Below are 14,943 nucleotides of genomic sequence, written 5' to 3' on the forward strand. Positions count from 1 at the left end.
TTGGATAACGCTGAGACTAATGACGTCAGGACGCACGCTGACCCCTCTGAGCCACCGGCACAACAGCCGGCAGTCGCAGCGTAACGCGATAACCAAAACATTAGCCTGTCTGGGAGCGTGTGATTGGTTTAGAGCGCGCCGCGCAAACAAAAGACCAAAGACAGATGCTGATTTATGAAATGTAGAGGGGACAGCTGGACAGAGAAGTAACCCGATCCACGAGCAGCACTGCCCGTGACAAGGCCGATTGTGATTCGGTTGAAACATTTTGAATCCAATGCACTTCGGCCCACAGCCTACACGTTTCTGTATGGAGTGTTTACCAAGTGCAGCTGAAATCTTCCGTTTGCTCAGTTCCCTGAACAACAGATCACTTTTATTTCCTTATGACAGTGATTCTCAAACTCTTTTGCCTTTCCCTGATTTCTGAATCCAAGCACCTCCTTGACCCGACTACAACATTTTGCTTAGAAAACGGCAAGAGGAAACTATAGCATCTGATGCAGTGAATGAATGATAACCCATCTTTTGAAGAATATAACATTACAAAATAAGAAATGGAGTGAAAGAGTTGCAATTAGTGCCTCCTGAGCAGATTTATTTTCAACGTTTGATCCATTTTCATGAGTCATTCTTACATTGTTCCATTTTCTCCTTTCTCTCCAGTAGGCTACCCCCTGTAATAGCTCCACATACCGCTAGGGCAGGGGTGGGCAACTGGCAGCCCACTGTATACATATATATACAGTATATACAGTATATATATATATATATATATATATATATATATATATATATATATATATATATATATATAAATATAGGATACTTTAGATTTGTTTACCACTTAACTCATTGAGTGCCAGCCACTTTTGGAGAACAGACGCTCCCAGTGCCAGAGTTTCAGAGCGTTTTCAGTGATTTCTCGAGGCCCACAGAATATTGTGTGATATTACTATGTAAACACCGAACACGCAAAAAGAACAAGGAGACTCTATTGTATCATCAGCAAAAAAAAGTTTATTGATACCATTTTCCGTTCTTTAGTTATCAGCCGGAGAAGATAGGTCAAAAACAGCAAAAATATGCTTTTCTATCAGGAAGCTGAGATATTCAGCCTTTTGTGAAATGCATTATTTCAAGCACATTCACTGACTCTAGCTAATATTTTTTTGATGATGTGAGCTGGTTTAGTTCTGTGGTGCATGCGTGCCCCACCCCCCTGTCCCCCCCTCTCCCCGCCTCTCCCCGAGTCAGCTGTAAACTCCTCCCCACACGCACAAAGTCTATTCGGAGCCTCTGTTTTTGTGCCGCGCGGCTCCTGGCAGCTCACAGCAGCAATGAGGAAATGCCCAATGCGACTGCAGGTAAGGGTTGGCCCTTCGGCGTTGGGTGCTGCCTTTCTGGTGTGTTGAGAAACTATCTATGCAGACAGACAGACAGGCAGAGGAGCTGCAGTTGTGTGCACGGATTGATTGCTGTTGGCAAGCAGCCCAGAGCCATCATGTAGATGGCTCTGGGCTGCTTGCCAACAGCAATCAATCCGCGCAGCATGAGCGCGGTTTGTCTTTTGATCACGGCTTTGTCAGGCTGTATTTCTGTCATCTGGAGAGCACTGTCGCCACCTAATGGCTCGGTAAAATAGGTTATAGACATTCAACATGTCCCAAAATGTTACAGGACATAGATCTGGCTTCGATGGACCCCCCCCCCGTCAAAAAACGCAATTGACGACAGTCGTCGTCTTTGGCACTCTACGTCAGTATTTGAATTGACGACAGCTGTCGTCATTGGCATTCAATGAGTTAATTCCATTTGTGTGTTATTTCCAGTGGGCATTTCAGCCTGCCTATTTTTGACGCCTATGCGGAAATTATACTCTTTCAAATGGCCAGTGGGGGTCGCAGCTTGTGTAGCACTCCCGGGAACATCCATTCAACTATATGGGAAACGAGCCAACTTCTCTCTCGGTCTATGTATTAAATAAACACTTTCCAAATTAGTGTATGGTCTGAAAAAACCATTTCAAGTCTTTTTCATGCTCTAACGCGCTCCGTTTTCCAAATGATAGCCCCATTTCGAGGAAAACTGACGACAAACATCGGATAATAAGAACAGTAATACTTCGTAGCGTTACTTTATGATATTTTAATAATGTTAGTAGACACACGTAACTATATAGATACCATACATCTAACGTCCATAACATGGCGGACCATTTAACGTTATTTATACCGTTAGATAAAGCCTTAAGCCGTCTCTGTATTCAGACATTCAGACCATTGGATTCAGCACAGAAACCGGAGTACGTTATAAGGTTTTAAATAGAGTCACGTTATAAACAACTAACCAACGCTGGGGGTCCGTATGGAAACAGTGTTACTCGAAATGGTTAAAAGTTAAATCAATTTGGTCATTCAGTGCCGTTTTACTGCAATGTAAAGTAAGTAGCGTTAGCGGCTACATTAGCCAAAGTATCTGACTACACATAATGCATTACGGCGATAAGGGAGACAGAGCAAATTCGGAAACTCCCCCGGCAGCCGCTAGGGGCAGCCGCCCCCTCAACTCGTACTTCCGTGTAGCATTCATTCATTCAACCAATCAAACGAAATCAAACAATATCCGGAAGTGAGCTTCATTTTGCTGTGTCAAAGTCAATGAGCTATGTTGGTCCATTTATATATAGGTCAATGGTTATTTCATAGTGCTGAAAGTCTTTGCTAATGTGGAGATGAACAGAGGATGTGGTGTACCCAAACATCTGACTGGTAGTGTAGTTGTGAAGGATTATCACATGTTTTTGTGTCAATAATGACTGGTAACACTTGACGTATGTTAATATGATGTTGGTCAATAGTTTTGATGAATTCCCTTCTACAGTGTAAAGTGTGTTTTGTCCCTGCAGCTCTTCGACCATGTTGCTGACTGTCTGGGCGACTTCATGGAGAAGCAAAAGATCAAGGACAAAAAGCTTCCTGTAGGATTCACCTTCTCCTTCCCCTGCGCCCAGTCTAAACTCAACGAGGTAGGCAATCGAATAAGATTACCGTTAGTCCAAACTCAACGAGGTAGGCAATCAAATAAGATTACCGTTAGTCCAAACTCAACGAGGTAGGCAATCCAATAAGATTATCGTTAGTCCAAACTCAACGAGGTAGGCAATCCAATAAGATTATCGTTAGTCCAAACTCAACGAGGTAGGCAATCCAATAAGATTATCGTTAGTCCAAACTCAACGAGGTAGGCAATCAAATAAGATTATCGTTAGTCCAAACTCAACGAGGTAGGCAATCCAATAAGATTATCGTTAGTCTAAACTCAACGAGACGATAATCCAATAAGATTATCGTTAGTCCAAACTCAACGAGGTAGGCAATCCAATAAAATTATCGTTAGTCCAAACTCAACGAGGTAGGCAATCCAATAAGATTATAGTTAGTCCAAACTCAACGAGGTAGGCAATCCAATAAGATTATCGTTAGTCCAAACTCAATGAGGTAGGCAATCAAATAAGATTACCATTAGTCCAAACTCAACGAGGTAGGCAATCCAATAAGATTATCGTTAGTCTAAACTCAATGAGGTAGGCAATCCAATAAGATTATCGTTAGTCTAAACTCAACGAGGTAGGCAATCCACGTTAGTCTAAACTCAACGAGGTAGGCAATCCAATAAGATTATCGTTAGTCTAAACTCAATGAGGTAGGCAATCCAATAAGATTATCGTTAGTCTAAACTCAACGAGGTAGGCAATCCAATAAGATTATCGTTAGTCTAAACTCAATGAGGTAGGCAATCCAATAAGATTATCGTTAGTCTAAACTCAATGAGGTAGGCAATCCAATAAGATTATCGTTAGTCTAAACTCAACGAGGTAGGCAATCCAATAAGATTATCGTTAGTCTAAACTCAACGAGGTAGGAAATCCAATAAGATTATCGTTAGTCTAAACTCAACGAGGTACGCAATCCAATAAGATTATGGTTAGTCCAAACTCAACGAGGTAGGCAATCCAATAAGATTATCATTAGTCTAAACTCAACGAGGTACGCAATCAAATAAGATTATCGTTAGTCCAAACTCAACGAGGTAGGCAATCAAATAAGATTATCGTTAGTCCAAACTCAACGAGGTAGGCAATCCAATAAGATTATCGTTAGTCTAAACTCAACGAGACGATAATCCAATAAGATTATCGTTAGTCCAAACTCAACGAGGTAGGCAATCCAATAAAATTATCGTTAGTCCAAACTCAACGAGGTAGGCAATCCAATAAGATTATAGTTAGTCCAAACTCAACGAGGTAGGCAATCCAATAAGATTATCGTTAGTCCAAACTCAATGAGGTAGGCAATCAAATAAGATTACCATTAGTCCAAACTCAACGAGGTAGGCAATCCAATAAGATTATCGTTAGTCTAAACTCAATGAGGTAGGCAATCCAATAAGATTATCGTTAGTCTAAACTCAACGAGGTAGGCAATCCAATAAGATTATCGTTAGTCTAAACTCAACGAGGTAGGCAATCCAATAAGATTATCGTTAGTCTAAACTCAATGAGGTAGGCAATCCAATAAGATTATCGTTAGTCTAAACTCAACGAGGTAGGCAATCCAATAAGATTATCGTTAGTCTAAACTCAATGAGGTAGGCAATCCAATAAGATTATCGTTAGTCTAAACTCAACGAGGTAGGCAATCCAATAAGATTATCGTTAGTCTAAACTCAACGAGGTAGGCAATCCAATAAGATTATCGTTAGTCTAAACTCAACGAGGTAGGCAATCCAATAAGATTATCGTTAGTCTAAACTCAACGAGGTACGCAATCCAATAAGATTATCGTTAGTCCAAACTCAACGAGGTAGGCAATCCAATAAGATTATCATTAGTCTAAACTCAACGAGGTACGCAATCAAATAAGATTACCATCATAATTTGTATGTATAGCTGTGCCAATATCAACTTTCATGGTGTTATTCTGCAAAAGTAGATACTTCATAATACTGTACTTTCTTCACAATTTTGAGTTTTGAGTGATGAGTTCCCGAGATCAAGGATAATGACATTTTTGACATCATGACCTGAGATGGTTGAGAGAAATGTTATGGTCGCGGGTCGCGGTCATTTTTTGGTCCTTTTACTTTCTGGTCCTATGTCTACATTTTTCATGAGAACGTTAGAGACCCAATATTTTGCCTTGATGCATTTTCCTTAATTTTTGGAACTCAAAACTTATAAAACAAAAGAAAATTTCTGGGCTTTTTCTTCTTGTTTTTTTTCTTAATTTTTTTGTTTTACTTTTGCATAAAAGTTACTTTTGATGGAATTGTACCATACATGCATTTTGGTGTAAAGCGAGAAACATGCTTCAACGTAGCCTCAAGTTTAGGACGTTGTCAGCGGCATCTAGACCTACATACTCGAACGTCAACTTGATGAGGGGGTACCAGGGGGAAGTCCCCAGCAAAATGAGCAAATTGTGTGATTTCGGTTAGCTCACCATCTACATTATAGTATACTTGCACTGTTCACGTCAGCTGTGTCAAGTCAAATCTTTGGGGAGCTGCATGCCGGCGGCGGCGCAGGCTCGCCAGCTGTGGCGTAGCCCGATACGGCGCAGCCAGCAAGGGCTTTGACGTCCGACCATGAAGTGTTAGTGTTACAAACGTGTTGTCTGGAGACTGAAGCTGTGGCTGGAATAGCAATGGACAGAAATGTCCGTGCTGCCAAGTCTGTCTATCTGTAACTCAGAGTTTGGACTTATAAAGAGCTTGTTTTACAGGCTGTCTTGGTGACATGGACCAAGAAGTTCAAGGCCAGTGGAGTGGAAGGCATGGATGTGGTGAAGCTTCTGAACAAGGCAATCAAGAAAAGAGGGGTGAGCTTTTTTCCCCTCTTCAATTTAACTAGTTTACTAACCTACTCTATGTGATAGGCTACATACTGTATATGTCCAGCAGCTGCATTCACTATTTTACTAGTCAAAAGATGGTGGTATAGTGACATGGTGCTGTGCTTTATCAATTATGTGCATGTTCTCGGGTGACATCACAGTTGAGCAATTGCAAATGCATTCAAAACACACACACACACACACACACACACACACACACACACACCTGCCTAAACCTAACCCCTTCCAGATGAACATTTCAAGTGAAGGACCTTTCAGTCCTCCCGTGTTTTAAGTTAAAAGTCATCCCATGTTTTCGGGTAAAAGTCATCCCGTGTTTCAGTTAAAAGTCATCCCGTGTTTTCAGTTAAAAGTTCTCCTGTGTTTTCAGTTAAAAGTCCTCCCGTGTTTTCAGTTAAAAGTCCTCTCGTGTTTTCAGTTAAAAGTTCTCCCGTGTCCGTGTTTTCAGTTAAAAGTCCTCCCATGTTTTCTGCGTTTTCAGTTAAAAGTCCTCCCGTGTTTTCAGTTAAAAGTCCTCCCGAGTTTTCAGTTAAAAGTCCTCCCGAGTTTTCAGTTAAAAGTCCTCCCGAGTTTTCAGTTAAAAGTCCCCCGTGTTTTCAGTTAAAAGTCCTGTGTTTTCAGTCAAACGTCCTATGTTTTCAGTTAAAAGTCCTCCCGTGTTTTCAGCTAAAAGTCCTCCCGTGTGTCCTCCCGTGTTTTCAGTTAAAATTCCTCCCATGTTTTCAGTTAAAAGTCCTCCCGTGTTTTCAGTGGTCCTCCTGTGTTTTCAGTTAAGTCCTCCTGTGTTTTCAGTTAAAAGTCCTCCCGTGTTTTCAGTTAAAAGTCCTCCCACGTTTTAGTTAAAAGTCCTCTGCGTTTTCAGAAAAAAGTCATCCCATGTTTTCAGTTAAAAGTCCTCTCGTGTTTTCAGTAGTCCTCCTGTGTTTTCAGTTAAAAGTCCTCCGTGTTTTCAGTTAAAAGTCCCCAGTGTTTTCAGTTAAACGTCATCCCATGTTTTCAGTTAAAAGTCCTCCTGTGTTTTCAGTTAAAAGTCCTCCATGTTTTCAGTTAAAAGTCATCCCATGTTTTCAGTTAAAAGTCATCCCATGTGTTCAGCTGAAAGTCCCCCTGTGTTTTCAGCTAAAAGTCCTCCTGTGTTTTCAGTTAAAAGTCCTCCCATGCTTTCAGTTAAAAGTCCTTCTGTGTTTTCAGTTAAGTCCTCCCATGTTTTCAGTTAAAAGTCCTCCTGTGTTTTCAGTTAAAAGTCCTTCTGTGTTTTCAGTTAAAAGTCCTCCCGTGTTTTCAGTTAAAAGTCCTCCTGTGTTTTCAGTTAAAAGTCCTCCCATGTTTTCAGTTAAAAGTCCTCCTGTGTTTTCAGTTAAAAGTCCTCCCGTGTTTTCAGTTAAAAGTCCTCCTGTGTTTTCAGTTAAAAGTCCTCCTGTGTTTTCAGGACTATGAGGCTGACATCATGGCTGTGGTGAACGACACAGTTGGCACAATGATGACCTGTGGGTTTGATGATCAGCGTTGTGAAGTGGGAATCATCATAGGTAAAAACAAAGATCGGAAGGGGAAATATATATATACATATATATACGTATATATATATATATATATATATATATATATATATATATATATACATACATACACACACACATGCAAGCACACAGTGATTAAATAAGACTGTGCTCCTCTACCTCATCAAGGAAATCAAGAATCCAGTATCTTTTGACGGCACGGTGGCTCAGTGGTTAGCACTGTTGCCTCACAGCAAGAAGGTTCGAACCCCGGTCCGTCCCAGGTCCTTTCTGTTTGCATGTTCTCCCCGTGTTCGTGTGGGTTTTCTCTGGGTGCTCCGGTTTCCTCCCACCATCAAAGACATGTATGTTAGGGTTAATACTCCTGTCAGTGTCCCTGACCAAGGCACTGGTAAAAGAACTGGAGTTGGTCTCCGGGTGCTGCACTGCGGCTGCCCACTGCTCCTAGCTCTAGGAAGGTTCCTAGTAGAGGATGGGTCAAATGCAGGGGATGAATTTCCCCATGGGGATAAATAAAGGATAACTTAATTCATCTTAAAGGGGGACTAAACCCCCACATTTCTGGCAAAACGGTATTCTACTTGATTTAAAAATTCTGCAGGCAAGATGGCCACCTATAGTCAATCTTACTTGGCCAATAAGTATGTAACGTATCAAATAAAAACAAATAAAACAAACAGTAATGTCTTCATTTGATGTAGAATGCAGAGGACATCTAACTGGTTCGTTAAACTCACATTCCAGGAATATTGTATTTACCACACTGCTCCTAAGTCGTAAGTGGCTCGTGCCTCAGAGAGCCTGGTTGTTGGAACACACTCACTTAGTGCCAGAACACACTCAATTTGAGGGCGGAACACGCCAAGATTGGCCAACGCCAACACCAGGGCCTAGAACTGTCAAATCAAATTATCGACAGAGACGCTATGGCCCGCCTCCCAATCCATCTTTCTTTTTTTGCATGACAGGCAGTATTTGCAGTGTATCAGAGATAGAGAACGTTATAAATATAGTCATGTTATAAACAACTAACCAACGCTGATGGTCCGTATGGAAACGGTGTTACTCGAAATGGTTAAAAGTTATATCAATTTGGTCATTCAGTGGCATTTTACTGCCATGTAAAGTAACTAACGTTAGCCGCTAGCATTAGCCACAGTACTCGATTACCCATAATGCATTACGTTATCCCAGCACCCGAACGGCTCGCTGCATAAAATAAAGCAAATACCACCGTGACGTAACGATGTACCAAATCGTCCATTCATTTGAGGCCCCCCCAAAAAAGCAAGTTTGAACCCATAGAGGGCACTTATGCGGCTGAAAATGATAAAGTTTGTAGAATATTATCAGTTTGGAAATGTTGACCAGAATTCTTCACACACCACCCCAAAAGCCATATAAATTATATTGGTTAAAAGCTGAAAAAGTGTTTTGGGGTTTAGTCCTGCTTTAAAGAAAACTAAATATCTAGCACTTTTCAATGCAATGTTTTAAAAACTTGGTAAAAGTATCTTGCGTTTGATGTCTATAATAAGCTTAAAGTTCAATAAATTCAATCATTCCATACAACTTCAGAAAACAATTTAAATTCAGTTATCTGCTGTCCACAAATCTCATCACTTTCAATCTAAGTCATTAACACAAACACAAGATCTCAAGTCAAGACTTTAGGGCCTGTGTCCACCTATGGCCCATTTCCACCGCAGGTAGTAGCGCGATCCCGCTCCGCTCGACTCGATAAATGGTCTCACTCCACCGGTAAAAACCGTCCCAGCCCGGGTTGTATTGGGGTTGAGTCGTGCTACTTTTCGTCCCTGCCTCGTCGGGGTTCTAGGGCTGCGAACCCTGTACCATATGGTGACGTGAAAACATTGTTGACGACTGATTGGTCAGGCAGAATCGTGTTTACTCTGTCTATCTACTGACTGTCAATGCAATGCTGCATACTAGTTTAGTGGGCTTACCTTCTCTTCTGTTGTGTTATTTCCAATAGTCTTTTGTGTTGCTGCCTTCGCCTCTGGTGAAATAAAATCGTGGCGGTGGTTTCAATTGTTTTGAGAGAGAAAAAAGTCCGCTGGTCAGGAAGCCCTTGTAGTTGAGTGCAGCGCTCCGCTAGGCCGCAGGCGGGTCTTTGGTGAAGCCGCGGTCTTGCCTGGTGAGAGGTCGCCGGGGTAGAGGCTACTCTGTTGCGCTTCTCCCGTCCCCGCGCAGCGCATGCATGTGAGTTTGACTAACAACAAAGTGATATCCATTCTCCTGGCCGATTGTCACATTCGCCCATGTACACTGTAGGTCATTTAGAGGCACCAGTATTTCATAAACAGTTTAAAAGTTCTGTGGATGGATTTAATTGTAACATTATGTTATAGCCTACTTCGGTGTATAGGCGGAGGACAGATATGCGGTCACTATGACGACCAGCTGGGGGCGGGGGTGGGCGGGGGCAGATGATCGGCGGTCGAAGCAGAACATCCATCGGGCCGAAACGAGTAGAGCCGACTGGTGACGAGCTGTGCAGGGCAGTAAAATGTGGTGGAAATGAGCCACTAGCATCTTTTCATCAGCTCCGGCGTCTATTTTCAGTTGTTTCCAATGGGGGGAGAGCGTATGCGGGCGCACACGGACGTATAGAGAAAGTGCGCAGCGCCCAGCGTCTATTTTCAGAGCGCTCCGGCGTTTTTGTGCGCCCGACTCCCAGCGCTTCCAGCTGAAAATATTTCAACTTTTCAGAAAGACGCTGGTGTCGGGTGCTCCTTTTCTGGCAACTAATCATATGGAGAAACTACCGCAAACAGAGACAGAAAGGCTCAATTGTGGGAGCAGATTGGCTAGACACTTAATATTTCTGGTGAGTGTTGAGCTAAATCACTGTTATGTGTGTTGTTTGCTAATGTTAGCTGTCAGCTATCAAGCTACTACCGCACTGAACTAACGTTAGTTTCAGACTGCTTCCTTGTTATATTGTGCGCTGAGATCAGCGCTTCCCAGCGTACTTCCAGCGTTTAACGGTCGGAAAAAGACGCTAGATGGACACACTGCCTTTTAGAAGCCTTTTCAAATCCTCAAAGTACAAGTCAAAGTCAAGTCCCAAGTCAGCAGAACCCAAGTCAAGTCAAGTGCCAAGTTTTCTCCTCATGCATCAAGTCTCAGGTAACCATGTCTCATAGCTCAGGTGTCATGTGTCTCTGAACGGTCACAGGTACGGGAACCAACGCCTCCTACATGGAGGAGCTGCGTCACATCGACCTGGTGGAGGGAGATGAGGGCCGCATGTGCGTCAACACGGAGTGGGGCGCCTTCGGAGACGATGGCTCGCTGGAGGACCTCCGCACAGAGTTTGACCGTGAGATCGACAGGGGCTCCATCAACCCAGGAAAGCAGCTGTGAGAGTTTTTCTAACATTTGTTCTGCCACAGAAGGGTTTGACTAAGCAAGCATATGGCCCTCCTTCACAATCACACAGCAAAACACGTTCACACCTGCCTCACAATCACACAGCCAGACACATTCACACCGGCTTCACAATCACACAGCCAAACACATTCACACCGGCTTCACAATCACACAGCAAAACACATTCACACCGGCTTCACAATCACACAGCCAAACACATTCACACCTGCTTCACAATCACACAGCCAAACACATTCACACCTGCTTCACAATCACACAGCCAAACACATTCACACCTGCTTCACAATCACACAGCAAAACACATTCACACCTGTTTCACAATCACACAGCCAAACACATTCACACCTGCTTCACAATCACACAGCCAAACACATTCACACCTGCTTCACAATCACACAGCCAAACACATTCACACCTGCTTCACAATCACACAGCCAAACACATTCACACCTGCTTCACAATCACACAGCCAAACACATTCACACCTGCTTCACAATCACACAGCCAAACACATTCACACCTGCTTCACAATCACACAGCCAAACACATTCACACCTGCTTCACAATCACACAGCCAAACACATTCACACCTGCTTCACAATCACACAGCTAAACACATTCACACCTGCTTCACAATCACACAGCTAAACACATTCACACCTGCTTCACAATCACACAGCCAAACACATTCACACCTGCTTCACAATCACACAGCCAAACACATTCACACCTGCTTCACAATCACACAGCCAGACACATTCACACCTGCTTCACAATCACACAGCCAACACATTCACACCTGCCTCACAATCACACAGCCAAACACATTCACACCTGCTTCACAATCACACAGCCAAACACATTCACACCTGCTTCACAATCACACAGCCAGACACATTCACACCTGCTTCACAATCACACAGCCAACACATTCACACCTGCCTCACAATCACACAGCCAAACACATTCACACCTGCTTCACAATCACACAGCCAAACACATTCACACCTGCTTCACAATCACACAGCCAAACACATTCACACCTGCTTCACAATCACACAGCTAAACACATTCACACCTGCTTCACAATCACACAGCTAAACACATTCACACCTGCTTCACAATCACACAGCTAAACACATTCACACCTGCTTCACAATCACACAGCTAAACACATTCACACCTGCTTCACAATCACACAGCTAAACACATTCACACCTGCTTCACAATCACACAGCTAAACACATTCACACCTGCTTCACAATCACACAGCCAAACACATTCACACCTGCTTCACAATCACACAGCCAAACACATTCACACCTGCTTCACAATCACACAGCTAAACACATTCACACCTGCTTCACAATCACACAGCTAAACACATTCACACCTGCCTCACAATCACACAGCTAAACACATTCACACCTGCTTCACAATCACACAGCAAAACACATTCACACCTGCTTCACAATCACACAGCAAAACACATTCACACCTGCCTCACAATCACACAGCCAAACACATTCACACCTGCTTCACAATCACACAGCCAAACACATTCACACCTGCTTCACAATCACACAGCTAAACACATTCACACCTGCTTCACAATCACACAGCTAAACACATTCACACCTGCTTCACAATCACACAGCTAAACACATTCACACCTGCTTCACAATCACACAGCCAAACACATTCACACCTGCTTCACAATCACACAGCCAAACACATTCACACCTGCTTCACAATCACACAGCTAAACACATTCACACCTGCTTCACAATCACACAGCTAAACACATTCACACCTGCCTCACAATCACACAGCTAAACACATTCACACCTGCTTCACAATCACACAGCAAAACACATTCACACCTGCTTCACAATCACACAGCAAAACACATTCACACCTGCCTCACAATCACACAGCCAAACACATTCACACCTGCTTCACAATCACACAGCCAAACACATTCACACCTGCTTCACAATCACACAGCTAAACACATTCACACCTGCCTCACAATCACACAGCTAAACACATTCACACCTGCTTCACAATCACACAGCAAAACACATTCACACCTGCTTCACAATCACACAGCCAAACACATTCACACCTGCTTCACAATCACACAGCAAAACACATTCACACCTGCTTCACAATCACACAGCTAAACACATTCACACCTGCTTCACAATCACACAGCCAAACACATTCACACCTGCTTCACAATCACACAGCTAAACACATTCACACCTGCTTCACAATCACACAGCTAAACACATTCACACCTGCCTCACAATCACACAGCCAAACACATTCACACCTGCTTCACAATCACACAGCAAAACACATTCACACCTGCTTCACAATCACACAGCCAAACACATTCACACCTGCCTCACAATCACACAGCCAAACACATTCACACCTGCTTCACAATCACACAGCCAAACACATTCACACCTGCCTCACAATCACACAGCCAAACACATTCACACCTGCTTCACAATCACACAGCCAAACACATTCACACCTGCCTCACAATCACACAGCCAAACACATTCACACCTGCTTCACAATCACACAGCCAAACACGTTCACACCTGCTTCACAATCACACAGCCAGACACATTCACACCTGCTTCACAATCACACAGCTAAACACATTCACACCTGCTTCACAATCACACAGCCAAACACATTCACACCTGCTTCACAATCACACAGCCAGACACATTCACACCTGCTTCACAATCACACAGCAAAACACATTCACACCTGCTTCACAATCACACAGCCAAACACATTCACACCTGCTTCACAATCACACAGCTAAACACATTCACACCTGCTTCACAATCACACAGCCAAACACATTCACACCTGCCTCACAATCACACAGCCAAACACATTCACACCTGCCTCACAATCACACAGCCAAACACATTCACACCTGCTTCACAATCACACAGCCAAACACATTCACACCTGCTTCACAATCACACAGCCAAACACATTCACACCTGCTTCACAATCACACAGCCAAACACATTCACACCTGCTTCACAATCACACAGCCAAACACATTCACACCTGCTTCACAATCACACAGCCAAACACATTCACACCTGCTTCACAATCACACAGCTAAACACATGCACACCTGCCTCACAATCACACAGCAAAACACATTCACACCTGCTTCACAATCACACAGCCAAACACATACACACCTGCCTCACAATCACACAGCCAAACACATTCACACCTGTTTCACAATCACACAGCCAAACACATTCACACCTGCTTCACAATCACACAGCTAAACACATTCACACCTGCTTCACAATCACACAGCCAAACACATTCACACCTGCCTCACAATCACACAGCTAAACACATTCACACCTGCTTCACAATCACACAGCCAAACACATTCACACCTGCTTCACAATCACACAGCTAAACACATTCACACCTGCTTCACAATCACACAGCTAAACACATTCACACCTGCTTCACAATCACACAGCCAAACACATTCACACCTGCTTCACAATCACACAGCTAAACACATTCACACCTGCCTCACAATCACACAGCAAAACACATTCACACCTGCTTCACAATCACACAGCCAAACACATACACACCTGCCTCACAATCACACAGCCAAACACATTCACACCTGTTTCACAATCACACAGCTAAACACATTCACACCTGCCTCACAATCACACAGCAAAACACATTCACACCTGCTTCACAATCACACAGCTAAACACATTCACACCTGCTTCACAATCACACAGCCAAACACATTCACACCTGCCTCACAATCACACAGCTAAACACATTCACACCTGCTTCACAATCACACAGCAAAACACATTCACACCTGCTTCACAATCAGACATCAAAACACATTCACACCTGCTTCACAATCACACAGCCAAACACATTCACACCTGCTTCACAATCACACAGCTAAACACATTCACACCTGCCTCACAATCACACAGCCAAACACATTCACACCTGCTTCACAATCACACAGCCAAACACATTCACAC

At 43.2% G+C, this 14,943-nt stretch overlaps 1 protein-coding gene across 1 annotated transcript in view; it reads left to right on the forward strand.

The window, feature by feature from the left end:
• The window catches only part of LOC310775265 (hexokinase-1-like), an 80,568-nt gene that overhangs the window by 29,569 nt on the left and 36,056 nt on the right, over positions 1-14,943 (forward strand). Inside the window, exons 4-7 of the mRNA XM_083635395.1 lie at positions 2,909-3,028; positions 5,787-5,882; positions 7,348-7,447; positions 10,641-10,824. Of these exons, the coding sequence (XP_083491521.1) occupies positions 2,909-3,028; positions 5,787-5,882; positions 7,348-7,447; positions 10,641-10,824 (500 nt within the window). The remainder of the gene's footprint in view (positions 1-2,908; positions 3,029-5,786; positions 5,883-7,347; positions 7,448-10,640; positions 10,825-14,943) is intronic.

The sequence above is a fragment of the Poromitra crassiceps genome, assembly GCF_964638095.1.
Source record: "Poromitra crassiceps genome assembly, chromosome: 4".
Lineage (NCBI taxonomy): Eukaryota > Metazoa > Chordata > Actinopteri > Beryciformes > Melamphaidae > Poromitra > Poromitra crassiceps.